Raw genomic sequence first — 25,144 nt, 5'->3', positions numbered from 1 at the left:
AGGATACACCATATATAAATATTCCTTAAATAGGCATGTAGTTTAGAAAAAGCTTTTTTATCATCACTAACCTGAAGTATGTCCAAACATAGATCTTTACATAATCCAGCCATGATAATAAATCATTTAATGTTTAGTAAAAGGGACAAGTTACATTCAGTTGCTAATTCTATCGCATTGTCTTATTTATGCTATATAATCCGGTTAATAACTGGCAATGTATATACATTTTTCTTTCAGACCTACATACCAATATTTAAGCCAAAAATGAGGTTCAGAATGGTCAAAAATATTTGTCAAGTAATAATCACATAATGAGATTGATGATTCAATAAAAAGTCACACGCTAAAAATACTTTTTTTGGGTGAAAGTTTTTCATGACTGTTTTATTGAAACTTACCTCAACTTTTAATCGTTTTTTTATTTTCAAAAATCAAAATGACATCCTGTACTACTTTATGAGATTTTTTTGTGTCTCAGATGAGTAGTGCAGTTTTCTGTCTGATTTTGCACTAAAAAGGACATCTTTGAAGCCTGCACATGTATTTAAGCAGTATCTGTGCCAGTTTTGTGTTGCGACTGCACTGTGCCCACAAGACAGAAAAAATGTTCACCTAAAGGGGCTTGTTACTGCTTAGTCGGAGTTTGCAAAACAATTGTTACAGAGATTCAACAGAATGGTGTTGCACGCTGTATATTAAAGGTGTACCAAAAAAAAAAGGTGCACACTTCCCAAGCATTGCAGCGGGCGCCAGATAATTGAAGACTGGCGCACCCTGCACCTAGGCAGTTTGCCTCACTTTTGATAAATCTGGGCCAACGTGATGATAAAATCCTTCCTGTTCTAAATAAATAGACTTAGAAAAATTATGTACAAGAACTGTTACAACACCAAGGGTGTTGTACCAAGATGGTCTGGTGCTAGCACAGTTATTTGGTTTGCTCATCTAGATGATACTCCCTGCACTTCAAATACGCATGCATAAATTCAGAATCAGAAAAATTGGTTGTCAAGTAAGTGTCATTACATTCAATGTTAAAGTCTGGAAAACCCCAATGGGTCAAGTAGAAAAATAAAAGTGAACTTATCCTGCCATGCCTCCTGGTTCCAGCAATGCTTATGTTATCCACTCAATAACAAACTGGTCTGGTTTTTGTGGGCCAGTCTGTGGCCAGTGACCTCCGCAAGTTCCGGTGACATTGAACAAGTGACATTATTGGAGACTGCTGAAGCCAGTGTTCCAAAGCTGAAACTCAGATATGAGCAGGGTAAATACCTGCCCTGAAGGGTTTTCCTAAATTTTTTAAGTTCTAAAATTTTGCAGAATTTAGCTGTCATGGAATAAATAGTTGAAGAATGTGCTAACAAAGCTCGTTTTACATTTCTACCTGTTTAGACAAAGCTTTGTAAGAAAATGTATGGGCATTGGCTGGTCTGCTAATGCAGTCTGACTATCCATGACATTTTAGTAAAGTTAAACACAATTTCTTATGCTGGTATAAAAGATAACAGATACAAGGCTTGCAACTATAACAGCACAACCAATACATTGCAAAAGAGAAGCAAATTCAGTGAAGAAACATTTCAGTGAGGAAAATAATCATTCTTTATACCCAAGACACTCCCAATCCAATAACCAGCATATTTCACACACAACACTACAAACAAGTGCTTGTTCATTTTCCTTATTATTATGTTTGACTCTCATAAGTAGAAGATGCTCTGATTAGAACTGCTACATGTTTCAGTGAATATTTATGTTATACAAAGTACGTGAAGAATTAACAATTTATAAAGATGTCAGTCTTACACATATGTATTCTCACTGATTTTTCTTGATTTTATTCCTGGACTGTTATGTAGGCAAAATGAACTCCTATTCATACAGTCCCATAGCCCAGGAGTAGGGATCAGCGCTCTTCACCCCCCACCAGCTTTCCATTGAAAAAACAACAAAATATTGGATCTTTTCTATATATACTCAGCGCACATGTGGTCGTGTGTATGGGGCCTTATTTGTAGTGTGCTTTGGACTCATTTTTCATCATATCAATTAATAGATCTGCTCAGAGAGCACATAGTATTGCAGAATTACAATTTACTTGACCGTAACATATAAAACTCCAATAAGTCACATGATCTCACATAGGTCGCCAAGCTTGGTAACAGATTATTACTTATGATAGTAGGTTATATAAGCATTTGTGAAGCACCTTACCAATGGCATCCTGTGAAAAAAAGAACATGCAGTTTATATTGGAGTTTATCCCTGTGTTATGGTGAAATGTCAGCATTTTCCAAGATATATACAGTATACATATATGTCTGGCGGAGAACAGTTTGGTTGAATGCCATTCATTGTTTCTTATCATTTTTTCCACTTCAACTTCAGAAGTTCTGAAGGATTTATTTCCTGTTTATGTATAATGTATGAATTGCACATAGAATGTGTTCTATCATCAGTTTTCCATCTGCCCCATAAAAATTTGGGCCCAGAAGGGTAACTACAAATACAGCATAATAATATGATTATCTATCATAGAACAATAGGTTCAAAGCCTGACTGAAAGCACAAGTTGGCATGTCCCCAATCGTTTGTAGCCTGCAGTTTAGATTTCATAGTTTAGGCGCTTGCCAAAAAGGACAGTGAGCAGAGACACTGATCAGCTAGAGATGCTATCTACCAGTTCTACTGTCTACAGTGAGATCACACAGATACAGATGTTTTTAACTATACACAAAACAAACTGTGGACATTTGCTGTTGATCTATTTTAATCTTAGGAATATATGTTTTTTTTAATGTGACACAACTAAAACTTTTTTCTGCAGAATTAATGTTTTAACCTCAAATATACATGTACAGACATCTTATAAGTAAAAAACCTGAACCTCTAGAAGTTCGCTGGCAGAAACAAACAGCAGCTCAACAGGCCCGTATTAGTTTGAGGTCTACGTATTGCAGCAAAAAGATCTATTGGTGCATAATATACCTACCTAAAACCAACCATTCAAAGATACAAAGACCCCACTTCAAGAAAGCTAATTTATACCACTGTTATTCCCCTACTGTTATGCCATTATACTACGGCATAGTAGGGGAAGCAACCTGTTTCCTATATGTCATTGTATTTACATGAAACATGATGGAAGGAAGCTTTCCATGTACCCCCACGAGGAGCTGAATGTAAAAGGAAAACTCTAACGTCATTATCAGCATTATTTTGTACATATTGTGTCCCCCTCCCCCTGGTATTGTGCCACTCAGCTCCCCCTGATATTGTGACCCCAGCTCATCATATCCTTCCCCACTGCTCCCCCTTATATTTTGTGCCCCCTCACCTCCTCCCTTCCTTATTACAGCTTAATAAAGCTATACTAAACACCAGTTACCCACCTCTCCACATTCCTGTCGCAGCTCTCCTCTCCCATGGCACTGTTCTGTGCTGCTATGAAGCTGGCAGAAGGGATGACATTATATATTTGGGCCTCTTGGATTACCTCTCCAGATACAGATAGAGTTAATGTCCAGGGACATAACTCCCAACACCCAGGACAGCAAGACAGGGAATGAGATCTGGGACTGTCCCGTCAGTTGCTGAGCGGTTAGAAAGTATGCATGTCTTATGATGATCACCTTTTTGTAGCAAATACTTTACAATTGTCACTAGGTAACCTCACAAAGGACACCTGAAGTCACATGAATTCAAGCAAATGTTAACAGCAATGTAATTAGATAAATCTTCCTTTGCTGTTGCATTGCATATCAAAATGCAAAGTAAATGTCACGTGTGAATGCAGCCTAAGACCCAGGGTTGAAATATAAACAAGGGCCACATCTTCAAGGATTTATGACAGATTTCAGTAGATCTGGTTAGTGATGTCTATGGCTGCAGGACCATCAATTTCAATAAATGGTACGATCAGAGGCAGGGAAACCTTGACTTCAGTGTTAAAGTGTCTGTCTCCTGGATTTTTATACAAACAAATTACATTTTACCTTAAAGTATATCTTTTTTTCCATAACACTGGGCCATGGAAGAAACATAATCAGGAAGATGTAAATCTGCTTGACGGCATAAATTTATTGATTGATTAGGTCAATTTCTGCTGAAAAGGTTCCCTTGAATGAATCTAGATATAGCATAATTGTGCAGAATCGGTAGCACCTAATTTAAGTTACTGATTCATTTGTTGTTCAGACCGACTCATGCTGTTTTGCATCTTCTGTATCTGTGAACTATGTTCTTTGTATTCTCATTACTTTTTAAATGGCAATTTTACAGTTTAATGATTTTGTGTGTGTGTTCTAATCTATGTGTGGAACCAAGATAAATATTAGTTCATTGATAGAAGGTTAATAGACATGACATGTTTATTGACATCTCCATTTTAGAGGAACTTAGGTTTTAACCCATCTGATTCTTTCTTTTCCCTGAGATTAGAGACGGATATGTTTGACATCCAATCAACTCATATTGTGTGTTTCTATGTGAGAGATAGACAATGCAGTAGATGGCCAAGAAATCATTTAATGAACATCCATTTCTATCTTAGACTCTTGTGCGTCAATGGATAATCTATAACAGAGACTAAGTCTCTGTTATTAAGTAATGCACAGGTCTCCTAAATGTGGCCCACCTCAAGCTCCTGTATTTGGATGCAACTGCAAACTCTGTACCCTAGTGAGACCCCTAGCTTTTTTATTTTTCTTTATCATTATTTTTTGCGGCCTCATAGACACGTCCATGTGGAGAGGCAGCCTTCATTTGGGCACACTCATGGTGCAGATCACCTTTCTATTGAACCCCACCCCTGTCAGCCTGAACTAAAACAACGGCACACAACACAGACATAATGAAAGATTACTCATTTCTACTGGAGTGTAAGGCCTGATCAGTAGGTTTCAGTACAGTGTATCATTATACAAACAATAATAGACAATTGCTGAAACAGAACAATGCTTTCAATGATATCACAGAGGGTTAAAATATTCACTGAACCACTTGTTAAAATTTTTTTGGTGGGTTTTGGTTTCCAAAATGGGATCAATATTTGGGGTTATTTCCGTTCCTCGGGGGCTTGGGTGCAGAAATGTTTAGCTCTAGAGCACAGATTTTGCTGAACATATTTCAGAAGCTTCTATTTCTCTTCTATCCCCTCCTGGATGCCCAAACAGCAGTTTATGCCCAAATACGGTTTATGATGGTATTGTATCCAGGATAAGCTACTTAAATATCATATACACAGCTGTGGGTGTCAGCTGTGTATTAAAGCTGACACCCTACTCTAATTTCCCTGATTAGGGTGAACTCAGATTGTGGGTGTTAACCCCTTATACGTCATGGTCCTGACTGTAAGGGGATTCTGCCTCCTTTCCCCTGTATTGGACCTCTTGTGCTGCTAACTGGGTTGATCCAATCCTTTCTTCCGATGCCTCTGCACATCAGATCCTGCTTCCAGAATATAATTGATTAAGCAACATGTTCAGTCAGTTACACTACACAACATGCATAAGTAAAAAATAAGTTTTATTAATAAAGATACATCAACAAATACAGAAATAGTCCCAAAAACACCACGTTTACATATAAAGTTGAAATAATACATAATCATCCAAACATATGTGGTATTGCTGCATCCGTAACAATTTGTACCATGAATGGACCTACCCTATGAACACCTTAAAAGAAAGAAAATTTTAAAAGTTATGGGTTTTTTTAAATCCCTTTAGAAAAATGTTTTTAAAAAGTAATCAATAAAGGCAAATGTCCCAAAATCATAAAACTGAAAAGGACAAAGCTTCACACAGCTCTGTCAACAGGAAAATATAGCAAAATAAGCTGAAAACTATAGCTATATTCTTTCCCTATAAGAATGGTTCAAGTACTTATACCTCCTGTGTTACCTCCTCCTCCTCTTAGATTGTAAACTCTCACTCCTATTGTTTCATATGACCATATTTGTTACTCTGTAATGTCTTACCTTGCTTGTTTATGTCCCCCATGATCTGTTAAGCGCTGCAAAATATGATGGTGCCATATAAATATAAATGTATTATTATGATTATTAAAGAGCAAGAAGAAAAGGGCTCTGTACACTTTACACAGTCTGTAATGCCCCGAAAGAACCATATATAGACAGAAGGACCCTGTAAAAGATATACCTTATATACTCGAGTATAAGCCTAGTTTTTCAGCACAAAAAATGTGCTGAAAAACCCAAACTCGGCTTATACTCGAGTCAAAAAAATAAATATATTTAAACTCACCTTTCCGGCGACCCCTGTATATCTTCTGTGCGATCTGTCCGGCAGCGCCGGCAGGCTATATACACTGGGGCAGGGTCTGGCAGGCTATATACACTGGGGCAGGGTCTGGCAGGCTATATACACTGGGGCAGGGACTGGCAGGCTATATACACTGGGGCAGGGGCTGGCTGGCTATATACACTGGGGCAGGGGCTGGCTGGCTATATACTGGGGAGGCTGTGACCAATGCATTTCCCACCCTCGGCTTATACTCGAGTCAATAGGTTTTCCCAGTATTTTGTGGTAAAATTAGGGGCCTCGGCTTATACTCGGGTCGGCTTATACTCGAGTATATACGGTAGTTATTATGTTGTATTATATTCTAGGAGGTTGCACATTTGCTTTTTCTTTGTATTTTTATTAAAGCAATATTAATCTCCTTCTCTGTTTAGGCACTGGGAAACCATGAATTTGACAATGGAGTATCAGGTCTTCTCAGCCCATTCCTGATGAATGTAAACTTTCCAGTCCTGAGTGCCAACATTAAATCTGACAACCACATTGCATCTAACATCACTGGATATTTTCAACCATTTAAGATTTTGGATGTTGGTGGTGAAAAAATTGCAATAGTTGGATACACCTCAAAAGAAACTCCAGTACTATCCGATCCAGGTGAAAATGTTGTTTGCCGCCTATACTATAACGCTTTCTGTGCCTGAGTATTGGAAATATACAGAAATATTAACATGATTTTTGCAAACATTGCCTTATGGCATAATAAAATAAAATTTAAGGAGATATGTAATGTATCATATAAGAGGGAAAAAAATATTTCTCTACTCATCCGGCTTCTGTTCTTCTCTCATTGCTTTATAAACAGTTTACTGACTCTGAATTCACTATTAGCTTTTTCATACATTGTAAATAACCATTGTTTTGCTTATTGGTTCCTAATGGGCTATTCTGCATTTCTATACTATCTTCATATTATATATATATATATATATATCTTATTTCATAGCAACAATCTATTTATTTTCTTGGAGCAGACATTGCTCAATGGGTCCAAAATCTCAGTGGCCACTAGAATGAAGGTAAAGAAAAAACAATTGCTGCTTGTTAGGGTCTTTCAAATATTCACTGAGGTATATATAAGGGGCCAAAAGGCACGAACTGCAGCTATCAGGAATTTATAGAGTATACTAAGGACCATACAATAGACCATAATTTAAGGAAATCAACCAGTATGAAAAAACAAAAAACACTGAAAATACGAACCCACGCTCCTCTTCATCTTGATCTTGCCGCGTGTCTTCGCTATTCTTGACACACCGGGTTCACCTATAAAAGAGACTTCTAAAAGGCAGGCTGGAGCGCAGGGACAAGATGTCCGGCACTCCAGGCTGCTAATTATGAACACCACCTCCCTTTCCCATGCTGGGAGAGAGAGGTGACATCACGCAAGAGGTATGAATTTCACTTCCTGCATAATAGATTCCTCCCTCTCCCATGTTGGAGAGGGAGGTGACGTCCCGCAGGTGACGTCCCCTGGAGTGCCAAACATCTCATCCCCGTCCTCCAGCCTACTTTTTCTAAGTCTTTTTTTCTATTTTATCCTGGTTATCCTAGCGAAGACAAGCGATGGGGTCAAGATGAAAAGGAGCATAGAGTACCAGTATGTTCAGGGATTTTTTCTTTTTCATACTGGTTCATTTCCTTTAACTAGGATGAGCATATCTCTTTAATTAAGAACCGTATATTGAATACTGATTATGGAAGTGTAGCTTTATAGCATTTATTGTATTAAATGGGAGGTGCCAGCCAGCAAGCACATACATGAAAGATTTGGCTCTTCATTTGCTGTAAGCTGCAAGTCCTTGTATAACCTATATCCAAGGTATATTGTACATTACATTACATTAAGATCCCATTGTGTCTATTTTGTTTTTTGTGTTTCAGGTCCACATTTGATATTCGAAGATGAAATTACTGTGTTACAACATGAAGTTTCTAAAGTTTTAACTCTGGGTGTAAACAAGGTTATAGCCCTGGGACACTCTGGCTTTGAAACAGATAAGCTGATTGCTCAGAGAGTGAGCGGGGTTGACGTAGTAGTGGGTGGACACTCAAATACATTTCTGTATACAGGTTAGTACTTCAGGCTGTTATTTTGGAACATGAACATTGGAATGCTCTTGGACCAGAGTTGTACAGATTATATTTCTTGTAAATACAAAGCTGAGATATTCAAATCTCTGGAAACTCCATGACAGTATTAACATCTACTCAAAGTTTATATTTGGAATATTCAAGTCTGTACAACAAAACCCAATCCCACTCATCTTATTTTTCACCATTAAAAGACACGTTAGAACAGCATACAAAAAATGCAATGTGAGTCCAGCTTTACACAAATGTGCTTGGTATCTGGAATCGTCAGATCCCATGAACAAGCACAACGCAGTGGTAGGGAGTCCTTTCAACATATTTAAATATGATACAAGGAGTCCTTGCCTGCTGGTCGGACAGCAGTGTTGACCCTGTAGAAGTTGTTACAGTGTCAGTGCTGCTGTTCACGCAGCAAACACACTGGCGCAACTTCACAGACAGTAAGACCAATGACTTAATTATTTAATTTTTGACACCCAATTAATATCTTAAGTGGCAAAATTAACAACATTGGGATATGCCATCCAAGTACACCCCAAACTGGAGTTATTTTTCCAGTTCACAAAAAGGCATTCCCTCTTTTGTCCATGTTGGCAGTAAAGTAAAAAATGTTATGGCTTATGAAATGAGTAAATAAAAAATTATGAAGGCCTTACATAGCCTCCAACAAGGAGGTTTGATTTTGATCAGGAAATACTTTAAAAGACCCATTCAGAATAGAAGTTGAAACTAAAACTGAACAATAAAATTACATTTTAATTGGGTTCTCCAGATTTAAAAAATGGATGTATGTATAACAAAAGAACAGATGTCCGCTGCTGCGTATGGCACTGTATAGGGCTCAGCTATAATCTGTTTTTTGTACATAATAAAACGTCTAGTGATACTATGATGATCGTTTTTTTACATCAAATGTAGATGTGTACACGCTTTGAACTGTGAGAGAATTGTATATTAACTGTTATACAATAAAGTTTGCTTAGATTGTTAATGTCATTTACATATAATTGCAGGCACGCCACCCTCCAATGATGTACCTGTTGGAAACTATCCTTTTATAGTAAATTCTGACGATGGACGTTCTGTGCCAGTTGTTCAAGCTTATGCCTTTGGAAAATATCTTGGCTACTTAAATGTTACTTTTGATGCACAAGGAAATGTTTTACATTCCTCTGGAAATCCAATTCTACTGGACAGCAGCATTCCAGAAGGTTAGAAAAATATCTGTTTCTTAACGTATGGAGCTGGAGCTATCTAAGACCACATGTACAGAAGTTAATGGATAGCATATCAGTAATGATCTGTGACCTTCTGGAACTAGTCAGATACTACATCTCCATGGTTAATCGGTAACTGTACACCTGGCAATGACTTAACAATGTGCTCTTTGTATTATGGGGTCATAGGCCGTGGTTTTTTTTTTGTCCTTGAACATTTTACAATATAGTAAGATTGATAAACGTAAAGAAGCCTTTATAGATGACAAAATATCAAACAATTACTGTAGCCTTGTTGGACTCAAAGTCTGGTTATCTTATTCTTCTGCTATGTTTCTCCTGCTAATTACATCGCAAAAAGTACCGTATTTTCTGGACTATAAGATGCACTTTTTAGCAAGAAATAATCTTGCTAAAAAGTCCCTGCGTCTTATAGACTGGCGGTCAGGAGGATCCAGTATTGCCAGACCCTTCTGATTGCGGTAAGGGAGATTGGGTGATGCCCTGATACAGAGCTGCACCCAATCTCCCAGAGAGGAGAGCCTCCGCACTGCTCTCCCCTCTCCCGCTGTCCTACAAGTCCAGGACCTGCGGTGATGTCAGAATCATGTGACTGATCACATGCTTCTTACATAACCACAGGTCTCATACTGCCATGCTGCACTGGGACAGGGTAAGAAGAAGGGAAATGGGGGAAGTATGTGTTTGTGTGGTTCTGTGTGAGTGTGTATAGGTGAGTTGAGTGTGTATAGGTGATGCAGTGTTGAGTGTGTATAGGTGATGCAGAGTTGAATGTGTATAGGTGATGCAAAGTTCAGGGCCGGCGCTATGGGTAGGCAAAGGTGGCAATTGCCCAGGGCCCCTGGGAGAAAGGGGAGAATCTCTTCTTTCAAATGAATCTTGAATTGTGTTTCTAGGTGCCAGGGATCCAGAGATATTCAGGTTTAAAGTGAGAATATCAAGTGCCATTTTTATATATAAAAATCACTCCCAATGGCAGTTTAACAGTTAATATCTCCGTTTTACTACATTTTAGAAACACAAATTTAGATTCATATAAAAGAGGAGACTCTCTTCTTTCATAGGAAAAAGGAAGTAAGGTTCTATGTGTCACAGAGCCAGAGATACAGCCCCCTGAAATTAACCTCCCCCCCAATCCAGATTCTTAGCCATCAGGCTGCAGGGAGAATTTGCTGCACACAGGAGCTGCTGCACCTCACAGATAATGGAAATATTCACTTTATATGTTACTATATTTTGAGAAGGGATAATATCAACTAATATTCATGTTTTTAACCCTTCTCTATGCAGAACTATCTAAGAACACACTTTGGGCCACATGTATCACTCGTTTTTTCTGTTGTTTTTGCGCCTTTTCATTCAGGCGCACCGTTTTTGTGCCATTTTTGCGACTAAACGCCAAACTAGCTGCGCAGCAAAAATAACCAGCTTTCCCTCATTTATCCTAGCAATTCAGATGTTTTGCTGTGCCTAATGATATTCATCATTTGCGACTTTTAATTTAGGCACAAAAACTGGTGCAAAAACACTCCAGCCCGAAGGTGGCGTTAACTGAGAAGAAAGCACTGAGCCCCTTTGCAGAGCAGCTCATTTCTAGCAGCAAAGCTCAGCCAGACACTGCAGACACTAGAACATATAATACAGACATGAGATACACTGCAGACACTAGAACATATAATACAGACATGAGATACACTGCAGACACTAGTACATATAATACAAACATTACATACACTGCAGACACTAGAACATATAATACAGACATGAGATACACTGCAGACACTAGAACATATAATACAGACATGAGATACACTGCAGACACTAGTACATATAATACAGACATGAGATATTCTGCAGACACTAGTACATATAATACAGACATGAGATACTCTGCAGACACTAGAACATATAATACAGACATGAGATACTCTGCAGACAGGAGCTGAAGACTCTATTTACACTTCATCACCTTCTATTTACAAAACATTCTGCAGAATCCTGAGCTCAAAGCAAGAGAGAAGAGAACGTTACAGAATGTTGCACATTGTACTGACAAGTGTCCCCCATGTAATTCTGCACAGTATCACCAGTGTATCTGAGGGGGATACTGAGCAGAATTACAGGGGTGCAGCAGGAGACCAGCACTGGGGGATCCCCTCCAGGAGAAGCCCCTTCTGAGGAGGACACTGGGTGCTGGTGTCACACACCTGGGTGCTGCTGTGAGTGTTATCTTCATTCTGGGCTGTGGGAGAAGCAGAGAGGAGCTTGTAGCAGAATCACATGTAACTGCCTGAATCTAACATTGCGCCAAAATTGCGCCTAAACTATGTTAAAGTAAAGTGATTAATAAGAGACAGGAAATTAACTTATAACAGATGGTTGTAGCTTGTGATAATTCTGGAAAACAGTGCGCCAGAATTTAGGTGCAACTACTACACTTAGGCGCACAAAGTGATAAATGCGGCCCATTCTCTCTTATTCCCTTTTATTTTGTGATACTGTTTTAGGAAAGTAGATTTTCTTTATATAAGTATCTGGATTTGTACATATTTTAGAGGAAATTTTGAATGTTAATTGCCAAATGTATCGCCTGGTTGTTGCTTTCAAAATGATATAGGTTTATGGCGCCTTTACTTTTTATTCTGTTTTATTGATATATTTTGCAGGTTGTGACTGTCTAAAAATGTCTAGCTGAAAAGCAGATATCTAGTTATTACAGTGTTAGTGATAGTATGTGGATTTATTTATGTGAACATATCAATAGGGCACATTGGTGAACTCTACAAATGTCCATGTATTACATTTAGGAGATGTGAAGGTAAACATTTTCTGTTTGGATCAAATTTTTTGCCATCAAAGTCAAATTTTAAGTATTTTTAATAAAATGTTTCAATTTGAATCAAAATTACATGAAGGCGCCTATGTCTATAAAATTTTTGATGCAATTTTGAAAATGGGGCAAGTGTCTGCTTTCAGAAAATATCGGTCCCTCTCCCCAATGGGCCTCACAGTCTAATCAACCTACCAGTAAGTTTTTGGAGTGTGGGAGGAAACCGGAGGACCCGGAGGAAACCCACGCAGACACACGCATACAAAATCTTTGCAGATGTTGACCAGCGCTGCAAGGCTGTAGTGCTAATCACGGAGACACCATGCTGCCCATAAATCTCCCTATCATTTATCTATCTCCTATAAAATTCTCCCATATTACAGTTTGTTTTACCATACTAAAGGAGCCTCTTGCTGACTGTGACTGGTCATAAAATAGTTTTATTTTGGGGCCCCACTTTTAGTTTTGCCCAGGGCCCCACTTTGCCTAGAACCGGCCCTGGCAAAGTTGAGTGTGTATAGGTGAGCTAAGTGTGTATAGGTGAGCTGAGTGTGTATAGGTATGGATGATGCAGAGTTGAGTGTGTATGTGGATGGATGATTTTAATTGGTGTAAAATATATTTTTCCTTTTTTTGGAAGCCTAAATCTGGGGTGCGTCCTATAGTAAGAAGCGTCTTATAGTCCAAAAAATACGGTATATGGTTTTGTGCAAAAGCATTCACATAAAAGCAGAATGAGCTTAAAGGGAAACTGTCAACAGAAATTGACCTAATAAACCACTACCAGTATGTTGCCAAGTGGCTCAACACCTTCCAGATCATGTCTCTTTCATAGCCCAGTGTGGTTACATCATTCAGAAAATGAACTTTAAGTGAGATGTAAATTGGTTGTATAAATTCAAGGAGGCAGAGATTTTATCACTGAAATCAAGCTCTCTCTTCATCAGAAAGCCCCCTTCATTGTAATTGATGTCCCCACATCCTGAGACATCAGTAACCTCATCTCATGAAGTATGATGCACAATGTCAGTCACAGAGGAGGCAGTGTTCAGAGTTCCCCACCTTGACTTCAGTGTTAATCTCTCCGCCTCCTTGACTTTTAAGAACCAATTTACCTCTCACTTCAAAGTTGATTTTCTGGATGATGGCTCCCTTTGAAAGATTGAAACATGTATCTTTATTTTGGCATGCGACTTTTGTTGGCGTTTTTCAAGTACGCCTTGGTCTGCATATGGTCTGCAGATGTTTTGTGCGACTTTTCACTTATGTATCACTTATTTTGCTTGTTTTTGGACTTTTTAGGTGGACTTTTTTTCATGGACCCTATTTTAACATGTAAATTGGAATTATTTCACATGCTCTAAATGTTTAAAATTTTACACAGTAATCAATTTTTTGAAAATTCAGAAATGTTTGCATTTACATTTTTTTTTAAATTTATTGTTTACCTCTAAGGGTGAGGCCACACGTAGCGTTTTAATTGCGCTTTAATCGCATTTTGAAACCTATTACAACCTATTATAACAGCTGAGGAGAGGTGATTTGCCTAATTACATTACTGTTAACATTTGCATTTATAAAACGCAATATAAACGTGACGTTAATGCATGTGTTAACATTGCTTTTACCATGCGCTTTGTAAATGCGAATGTTAACAGTAATATAATTAGGCAAATCACCTCTCCTCAGCTTTTGTAATGATTTTATTCATGAGGGGGCTGGCCGACACACCTACCAGCATGCCCCTGTCAGCGGACCTTTTAAGAGCATCACAAATATTGCTCAATTGCTGCTGGCTCTCCGCGATATGGCTGCAGCACCTGTCAATAAGCATGGCGCGGCCACAGCTGCTATCAGTTCAGCGTGGCCGCATCGCGGAGAACTGCCGGCGATTGCACAATATATGCAATGTTGCCAGCTTCTCTTACAGGTCCCCGCTGACAGGGGCATGGTGGGTGTGTGTCGGCCGGCCCCTTCATTAATAAAGCTGACTGCCAGCACAGGGTAGATGAGGATCCAAACTCTTGTTAGGTAAGAGGTCAGATCTGTTACGAAAAACTTTCCCAACATAAGTTAAAATAAATTTGGCATATATAGAAAGGTATTAGACCAAGAGACATATGAGTGAAAACTGGTCTCTTGGTCTAAGCAGACTTGGCATTTTCGTATCAGTGCAAACTTCTTACACATGTATTTAAGAACTGTCCACACCACATATGTGTCACTTGCGACCCTTTTATGTTCCGGTTTCACTATTCTTTACTCAACACAAATTTCTGCACAGAAAGAGGCATTCTGGTCCCCAAGTCGGACCGTGTGCCATTTTATCATGCAAAGTCCGACAGAGATGTGTTGCACATCCCATGTTAAAGCTAAACCAAAAAAATGTTGGTGCACTCTGTCAGAGCAGTGCAGAAGGCTCCAGATTAATGAAGAAGGGGTGGCACGAATCATGAATCTGGAGCACTCTGCACTATACACAGGCACACTGCACATAGCTCAGTTTGCACAGTTTTAAGTAGATGTATCCCATAGTGTGCTATCTGCAGACAGCATGGTATAGAGAAGAATAAACTGAGTAGATAGTACATAGGGGCACATTTACTTACACGGTTCACAGAAACTGAAAATCTCTGTTGCTGCATAATAACATGTAACGTGTATCCAATTATTATTATCTAATTTGTCATATACAATGGTCTAGGATGTTCCCAGTAATGCATGTTGTGTCCACCACATATTGGTATACATATTTCCACTTGTAAAAAGAAAAAGCATATAGGTATGCGTAGAATCCAAAATACATATATTAAATGTATTCCTTTTAAAAGGAATATTACTTGTATTCCTTTTATAAGCAACCTTCAGGTTGGAGTGTTTTTGAGCCTAAACTGTGCCTAAATTGACAAGTTGCTAATAATTAATACATTTAAGGCACAGCAAAACATGGTTATTTTCACTGCAAAACGGCAAAACTGCCGCAAAAACACTGCAACAATATGAAAAGGTGAAAAACAACAGAGAAAACAAGTGATACATCTGGCCCATTGTTTTTAAAACAGACTTGTGAGTAATAGAGCATAAGTTAACTTTTATAGTTTAAACTGGCTAGAAACCTAGTGTGTAGATGGAAGATCCAAAAAGTCTCTCTATCAAAGCTTTTTAAGGTCACCACCCGTTTTGGAATTCATACCATTTCAATAGCACATGCCCTGAAATAATGGGCCCGATTCGCGTTTTCCCGACGTGTTACCCGAATATTTTCGATTTGCAACGATTTTTCCTATATTGCCCCGGGATTTTGCTGCACGCGACGGAAATCGGGGGCGTGGCCATAAAAAAACCAACGGATTCAGAAAAATCGCCGCATTTAAAAAAAAAAAAGTGTCGCTCTTACCTTCACCCACGATAGGACGGTGAACTTCAGTGCATTCCGGTGGTCTTCAGTGCAGCAGCGACACCTAGTGGACGTCGGAGGAACTGCCTTAGTGAATCCCGGCCGGACCCGAATCCACCGCAGAGAACGCACCGCTGGATCGTGAATGGACCGGGTAAGTAAATCTGCCCCATTGTGTCATTCACCGGTGTATGTCACTGAAGTGTTTAAACACTCCAGTTATTGCTTTTTTTGGCATTTGATTGTTTCCCATTTTTGTTCCAATATCAGCAAGATGTTCTAATATTGTTACTTTAAGTCTGCGTGTGGTTGCCCCAACATATTTGTTATTACATTTGTTGCATTATATGATGTAAACTACACCCTTGCTGTTGCATTTTATGTAGTTATGCATATTGTCTTGTTCTGAGCCATCCTGGTTGCAGACTTTAGTGGGCAACACAAAAGTAGACATGTTACATGGGTGAGACCCACACTTATAAAATCCCGTATTATGTAACCACACAGATTTTCTTCCTTTGTTAGGAAAGCTAGGTGCAATAATGTTGGCAATAAGTACCGCTTTTTCTGGCACTATATTGCAAACATTTTCCAAATTTTTACCCAGTTTCTCGTCTTGGTACAATATGGCTAAACAATTAGGTATAATACGTTTGATGTTCTGCAATTGTGCACTGTACTGTAATATAAAAAATGGCTTTACATTTGGATGTTGCTTTTCATGTGGTGTGGGATTCAATAGTGTGGCTCTATTTTTGTGCACACAATGGATTCTGCCCTATCCAATGTCCATAAAGGATACCCCCTTTGCTTAACCTGTTTTCGATGGTTTTCGTTTCCATAAGGTAAACTTATGACTACAATTTCTTTTAGCCCTTGTCAGTTCCCCTTCAGGCATTGCTTTGATGGTATGTCGTGGGTGGGAGCTGTGGGCATGTAGAAAACAGTTTCCTGAAATCAAATTGCGAAATGTATTTATTGGAATCATAAGTATGTATGTGTAAAGCGTAGGTTACTGCTACAACCTCTGGCTGTTAGGACCCCAGGTTATTTGAAAAGATACAAGAGATGTGCTCCAAGCTGGACTTTGGTAAGAATATTGGAACATCTTGCTGATATTGGAACAAAAACGGGAAACAATCCCATAACAAAAAAAAAACAATATTTTGAGCATCTAAACACAATGACATACAAGGAGGAATTACACAATATTTTAGGGCATACTCTATTAAAAAGGTACGAATACCAAAAATAGGTGGAGGCCTCAAAAAGCGCCTCTTTGATAGAGAGGCATTTTGGCCCAAGGTTAATAAGTTCCTTTTGCCAGTTTTCTGGCAGTCTTTGTATCTTCTTTTCATTGCAACCTGCTCGCACATATATTTAAAGAGAATCCGTCAGGCAAAATAACCCCCCTGAACTAAATATATTTTCATAAACTGCCATTAGAGAGCATTGCCTCTATCCCTTCATTGTCCCTCTACATGCCTGTAAACCTAAGCAATGAGGTCCTAAAGCTGTATGCAAATGACCTGTGAAATGTCCAATGAAGCATTAGCATATTCAAGCTGTCCGTCTTATTCATGAGTGGGAGGTACAGCCACACCCCCAGTGCTTGACTGACAGGCTGTATAATGGTGTGAGGCTGTATAATGATGTGCTTCCTGGAGCTGGCGCCCCCTGCAGCCTGTGTGTGTATATAAGAGAGATACAACAGCTCCAGGCTGCAGCCATGTTATAGCAGAACATGTCAGGTACATGTGTAGCTGATGTCTGTGTCACACATGTGTATTAGGAGGATGCAGCATGTCAGCAGATGCAGCACACACACTAGCCATGCTTTACTATACATTACACACAGACATGAGCAGGGGGAGGAGAGGGGAGGGGAAACAGGAGTGACATCACTGCCTCTGACCATGTGACCCACCTCATTTACATAATAAAGAAAAGATGATTTTACAATGAATAATGTATGAAATGACTAGAAAAAGGCTGGGATGGGATCCTTGTGAGCTGCTCCAACAGGTAGAGGTGACAGGACTAGTGACACAGACCTGATGACAGGTGTCTGCGCCACATATGTGACCCTTTTATGTCGCAGATACACTATTCTTCACACAACACAAATTTCTGCACTGAAAGGCACCGTGCACCTCAGTTATTATTCAAAGGCCAACAGATATGTGTTGCAAAAACATGTTGGTGCACTCTGTCATAGCAGAGCAGAAGGTGCCAGATTCATGAATAATGGGTGACACAAATCATGAATCTGTCATCCTCTGCACACTGCAGAGGCACACTGCACATAGCACAGTTTGCACTGTTTTTAGTAAATGTGCTCTATGGTGTCCTATCTGCAGACAGCATGTTATAGAAATCAAACACGTTTGTAGAGCACCAGTCTAGATGAACGGCCAGTCCTCGCCCCGGATCCTGCATGGACAAATGTGTTAAATCAATGTAATCCTAGGGAAATGAATCCAGTGTAGAAAGTCATTGACTTTATTAAGATACAAACTTTATTCCAACAGGATTATCCATATCCATAATATCCATGTCATAAAAACCGCTTCCTCCATAACATTCACAGGATAAAAATCGTCAGCCTCACAGCTGATGCGTTTCTAGTGTCGTCGGACACTCTTACTCATGGGGGTGCGGTGAATCAGATGTACCTCATTACCGGTAGGTGCGATTAAACATGAACCGGATTCACACACGTCCACTGAACCGACAAATAGAATATACTTTTAAAATGTCCATTGCTACATACTAACATGTAACGGACATCCAATTATAGTTTTATAGTTTAAACCGTCTGGAAACCTAGTGTATAGATGGAAAATCCAAAACGCCTCTCTATTAAAAAGGTGCTTTTTATGGTCTCCACCCCTTTTTGGAATTCATACTTTTTTGATAGCGTATGCCCTGAAATCTTGCATCATTCCACCGTGTATGTCATAAGTGTTTTGATGCTCCAGATATTGCTTTTTTGCTATGGGATTGTGTCCCGTTTTTGTTACAATATCAGGCAAGATCTTCCAATATTCTTTCTTTAAGTCTGCGTGTGGTTGCCCCAACATACTTTTTTTATTACATTTGGTGCATTCTATGATGTAAACTACACCCTCACTGTTGCAATTTATGTAGATATGTATATTATGTTGTTGTAAGCCATCCCAGTTGCAGAACACTTTAGCTTTGAGCACATCTCCTGTATCTTTTCAAATAACCAATTAGTGTGGCTCTATTTTTGGGCATCACAATGCATTCTGCCCTATCCAATGTCCATAAAGGATACACCCTTTTGCTTAACCTGTTTTTGATGGTTTTGGTTTCCATAAGGTAATCTGTATGCTGACTACAACTTCTTTTAGCCCTTGTCAGTTCCCCTACTGGTATTGCTTTGATGGTATGTCGTGGGTGGGAGCTCTGGGCGTGCAGAATACAGTTTCCTGAAATCAACTTGAGAAATGAATTTCGTTGTCTTGTACAAATCTGTTGAGATCTAGGAATGTCACTTTTTCGGAATCATAAGTATGTGTAAAGCGTAGGTTGCTGCTACAACTTCTGGCCGTTAGGACCTCAGGTTATTTGAAAGATACATTAGATGTACTCAAAGCTCTACAGCATGATTTATGTGGAATGATTTATGAATTGCCATTATGCCCCTTGGATTGAAAATATCCCCAAAAGACAAATAAAAAGAATAAAAAGGAATTGCACTAGAGAATAAGATGTTAAAGAACAAGCTGATGTTATTGTAGAGAGGTTTCAGAAAAGGAAATGATAAAAATGTAAAAAAAAAAAGCCTATAAGGAAATAGCTAGTGAACATTGCATTTTAGATAAAGATAATAAAAATACAGAATACACTAGAGAGAGCAAGAAGAGGGGAGAGGAGGATATTAGGGAAGATACAAGCAAAATTAATCCTATTTTTAGGTCCGTTAGTGAAAGAGAAATCCACTATAATTTTTTAAAAAAACAGCGAATATTTGTGGTTTGGTCACCTCGAGCTATATTAAAAGTTCCAAAGAATGGGTACCTAATAGAAAAGGATTGTTTGCTTGCAAAATGTGCAAACATTGCAGAATGAGAGATATGGAGGATAGGGGCATTATGAAGAAATTCTGGAACACAAAGAAAATGAAAGAATATGAAATTAATGAATATATAGATTGCAATTATCAGTCAGTCATGTATGCTATGATATGCCCATGCGGCTTTATATACATAGGTAGGACAGGTAGGAAACTGAAAGTAAGAAATGGGGAACTTTTAAGACATATAAGAAAGGGAATTGTAACAGCACATTATAAAAATTGACATGCGAAGAACGCTAAAGGAATAATATTTTTTGGTTAGGAAATTGTAAGGGAACATTGGAGAGGGAGGGATATAAATAAAAAGCTGAATCAGCGTGAGAGTGTATCAGCATCTGGATGTATCATCATCATAGTATTATAGTTTATACAGTTGAAAAAAGACACATGTCCATCAAGTTCAACCAAGGAAGGGTAGGGATTGGATGAGGAAGGGATTTATGGGAAAAAATTCTATATAACATATCCATCAATGTTATTTAGATGTAAAAAGGCGTCTGGGCCCTTCTTGAAACTGTAACCAGCGCCTGAGGCAGGCTATTCCACAGATTGACATTTCTCATAGTAAAATATCCCTCTCACCTCTGGTGATTAAACCTTGTTCTCTCCAGACGGAGATAGTGCCCCCTCGTCTTTTCATTTGATTTAATCTGGAACGACTTACCACCATATTTTTTGTATGGACCATTCATATATTTATATAAATTAATCATATCCCCTCGTAGTCGTCTCTTTTCCAGACTAAATAAATCTAGTTGTTTTAATCTTTCCTAACTGATACCCCTTATCATTTTTGTGGCCCTACATTGAACCTTCTCCAGCTCAAGAGCCTCCTTTTTATGGACCAGTGCCCAGAACTGGACAGCATATTCCAGGTGAGGCCGAACCAATGCCTTGTACAGTGGTAATATTACATCCTTATCCTGAGAGTCTATACCACTTTTGATACATGACAAGATCTTGCTGGCTTTAGAGGCAGCTGATTGACATTGCATTCTGTTATTTAATTTATGATCTACTAGTACTGCGAGGTCCTTCTCAACAAGGGACTCTCCCAGATTTACTCCCCTATGTTTCATCTTAATAGCGGGGCTAAACATTGATTTTGAAATTAAGAGCTTTTTACAATAATATAGTATTGGCATTGGAGTTCTGCACTTTATATGTAAATATGTGGGAATATATAGAAATGAGGGAATTTTACCATTTTTATATATTAATATTTGGGTGTTTTTTAAATTACCACAAACATTAGATGATGCGATATCTGCACCTCGGTTCATAATAATAAAGAGCGATCTAAAAGGTTGTGACTAAAGTGTGACTAAAAGGTTAGGGCTAATGGATTTACCATATATACTTGACTATAAGCCTAGTTTTTCAGCACAAAAAAATTTGCTGAAAACCCAAACTCGGCTTATACTCGAGTAAAAAAAATATATCAAAACTCACCTTTCCGGCTTCGCCCACTGCTGGCTATATACTGGGGCAGGGGGCTAGCTATATACTGGGGGGCAGGGTCCAGCAGGCTATATACTGGGGAGGCTGTGACCAATGCATTTCCCACCCTCGGCTTATACTCTAGTCAATAGGTTTTCCCAGGTTTTTGTGGTAAAATTAGGGGCCTTGGCTTATACTTGGGTCGGCTTATACTCGAGTATTTACAGTATTTTTAATATACATGTAATATATTGGAATATAGTGTAGTTTGTTATTGGGCATAGTGCAATAGAGAGTTACAATACATTTTTACTAGATATGTAGCGATATCAAAGGATGTGGATATTTGATTGTATGTAATGTAAAATTTTGTTTGTTTTTTTGTATAATGTGATATAAAACATGGTATGAATTTTGGGAATAAAAGGAAACACGATGACGCCAAGGTCATGCCCGGAAGAAGCCGTAATTGGGTGATGCCTTGGGTCGGGCTAAGACCGTTTGACTTGCACAGAACTGTTTTTATCTTACAGGCCATTTTACATATATACTTTTGTGGGTATAAATGGGTGAACTACTTCACTATGGTGCTGCCTATGCTTTCCATTTGGTGGATACAGCTGAAGTATATTTGCTCATATGGGAAATCTATGCAAGTATATGAAGTACATGAACATAGAAGTGCTTTACTTTCTCCACTACCCCGAAGGGGGCCTCATTCAGAAGTCTGCTATGGGGTGCTGTCTCTACTTGTTACACCCCAGATGTAGTCTGTTATGAAGGGAGTGGTTTTTATGGCATGGATATTATAGATATAATAATATTAATTCTTTATTTATACAGTGCATACAGATTGGGCAGCACTGCACAAAGCATCACAAATTGGTCACGGATAATCCTTTTGTAATAAATGTTGAATTGTAATGAAGTAAACAGCTTTCCATGCTGGATTAATTTCCCATGTTCAGCAGGTTATAGAGCAAGAGGAGATGAGCAGATTGTACATAGTGTCCCATCTGTAGAGAGCATGGAATAGAGTAGGAGAAACTGAGCAGATTGTCCTATCTGCAGGTAACATTTTACAGAGAAGAAGCATGATGTCGTATCCTCAGGTTACAAGTTATAGAGCAGGAAGAGCTGCCCAGGTTATACTGTCCTATCTCCGCACAGAATTGTAAAAGTAAAGAGTAAAAGTCGAGCAGATTCTTATATAGTATTCAGTTAATTATTTTTTATGTATAAAGAGATGTCTGTTACTCACAGAATACAATACTCCTATGCCCAGAATGTGAAAATAAAATGCATATATTACTGGTATTATGGAATCTTTCCCCAGAAAACTACAATCTGCGCAGTTCATCCTGTTCTATAACATGCTGCCTGCATTTTATGTAGCATGTTAAAATGACAGATTAGTTTATTTTTTACTTGCTGCCTTACTAGTCACTGTAAAAGACTGTTGAATAATCCAACAACATTACATCCATTCAGCAGTGTTAATGAGGTTGGGCCCTGAGACAGGCTGAAGAGGTCTGGCTTACATTCAGCATTTCATGCCAAGGGTTATTGATGTTCTTAAAGGTCAGACTTCTGTTCAGGTCAGAAGAGTTCACCAAACCATTTTTTATCTTACTCGTGCACTAGGATATTATGTTGAATTGTTTCTGTTGGAAGCCTAAAACTACAAATTAATACTATATTTCAGCACTAGATTATGCTTCACCCAACCCAAACCGTGAAAAGAAAAATCAAACCCAAATTCATTAGAAAACTCTGGCAATACTATATTTCCAGTATGAGTAGAAATGAGGCATCACGCAGGCGTCGGCTGTGCATCAGTACCATATTTTCCTCCCAATGTAATAATATGGGAGGATTATAAGAAGTGATATTAGGAAGGATTAGGATAAGATAAAACTATAAACTGCACCATGCAAGTCAACATTGTTGGAACTGATATTTTGGCCAATGTACCCAAAAAGAAGGTTGTACTGAGGTACTTATTTGAATCAAGGGAAACATATAGCTAGTCCTTATTTGCATAACTGAATATTAGTAGGCTCTAATTTCTAACAAATATCCCAAATTTTCAGACTTCAGTCGGTACTGTGGAAAATGATATTGATCTTAAGTGTTCAATTACTAAGTGCCAAATAACTAAAACTTACTCTTGGCACTTGTGAGTCAATATCAAAATCTATATTGCCTCTACTCAGGTAAAAAAATGCTACTATGATGCAGTTCACAATTTTTATTCACAAAGGCTGGACTGAAGAATAAACTATGGCTGGCAATACACTGTTTTGTAAAGGAAGAATTACCAGTTACTGATGATTAAATCCAAGATTTTTTAAATGTGTAGGACATTGGTGTGTTTTGTGCAGCCATCACTTCTGGCAGGTCTTTACATGGAGTTGAGCGCTCATCTCTCCAGCTGGAGTACCCGTTTTTCCTCCTTTCCACCTGCGCTCCAGCGGTCATAGCAGCGCATCTCATCTCCATTTCTACTTATACCTTGCAATCCGTGCCTGATGAAGGTCTGAATTTATAAGACTGAAACGTTGCAAAATAATTTTTGTTGGATTGCTGTACTGTTCATTCTGGATTAAATAAATTCTCCTAAATTTTTGACCTATAAGGAGTGCCAAGTGTCTTTTCTCTTTACATGGAGTTGAGCTGACAGCCGGGGCTCCTCCGCTCTACACACATTGGGGCACATTTACTCACCCGGCCAGAGGAGTTCCCAAAATATGGAGTGTCTGACAATCATGCACTCCAGCGTGATTCACAAAGATTGTGCGCCCGATTTCCTGCATCTGTCACTTCCCCACACCCAACGGAGTTCACCTTCTTGTTCCCGGTGTATGTAAGTGCATGTATTGCGAAATAATTTTAACGTTAAATACCACGGTTAGTCCGAATCCGTCGGATCATCCGACGGGCCGCCCCCCGATTTCTTTTGCATGAAAGTTGGTGCGATTGTGCCAAAATCGGATCACAATCCCCTTCTAAATAGCTGTCACAGCGGCACAAATCCTGAAAATTTCTAAAAGCCGCCTAAAGTGCTTCGTGAATAAGCCCTATTATACTACACTTCAGACAATGGACATCTGATCCCCAACTTTACCAGGACAAATATTGGTTTTTACTTAACACAGAAAGAAAATTAGCATTTGTTTTTTTCAAACTTGTCCTGCGCGGCATTTGTGTGCATGTCAGTATAGGTGCCTTGTCCTTTCCTTTGCAATCACCTATCCCTGGCCACCAACAGCATCCTGTATAAGAGGGCTCAAAATAACAGGTGAACTTTATTGAACAAGTGGCAACATTTCGATGTATAACACCTTCATCAAGCAACTAACAAGTGACGCACACTGAATAAATATAGCAAAACATGGTAGGTGACTAGCACAAAGAGGCGTGTCTTAAAGTGCCTGTGCAATATTGTGTAATTCATCATTGTACAAACAATATCATTATTTGCTGTCCGATTATACAGTACAAATTGTAACCATAAGGTGTACAAGTGCAAAGACAAGTGTGTAAAAGAAGGGTTGAAGTGATCAAAAAGGCTCTGGAGAGAACTCTCATGGTGGAAGCCTCAGGACCACAGCTGATGTAATCTCAGGGTGCACCATGGTGCCAGAGGCTGCTGAGAAGCCATCTTGGAAAAGGGCAACCAAGCCCTCGATATATTTTGTTGTTATATAT

General features: G+C 38.8%; 1 protein-coding gene across 1 annotated transcript in view; it reads left to right on the top strand.

Moving 5' to 3' along the window:
- The window catches only part of NT5E (5'-nucleotidase ecto), a 49,024-nt gene that overhangs the window by 10,584 nt on the left and 13,296 nt on the right, over positions 1–25,144 (top strand). Inside the window, exons 2-4 of the mRNA XM_072142014.1 lie at positions 6,704–6,926; positions 8,214–8,402; positions 9,437–9,634. Coding sequence (XP_071998115.1) covers positions 6,704–6,926; positions 8,214–8,402; positions 9,437–9,634 — 610 coding nt within the window. The remainder of the gene's footprint in view (positions 1–6,703; positions 6,927–8,213; positions 8,403–9,436; positions 9,635–25,144) is intronic.

The sequence above is a fragment of the Engystomops pustulosus genome, chromosome 3 (genome assembly GCF_040894005.1).
Source record: "Engystomops pustulosus chromosome 3, aEngPut4.maternal, whole genome shotgun sequence".
Taxonomy (NCBI): domain Eukaryota; kingdom Metazoa; phylum Chordata; class Amphibia; order Anura; family Leptodactylidae; genus Engystomops; species Engystomops pustulosus.
The sequence above is the reverse complement of the archived record's forward strand: the minus strand, read 5'-3'. Positions and strand labels throughout refer to the sequence as shown.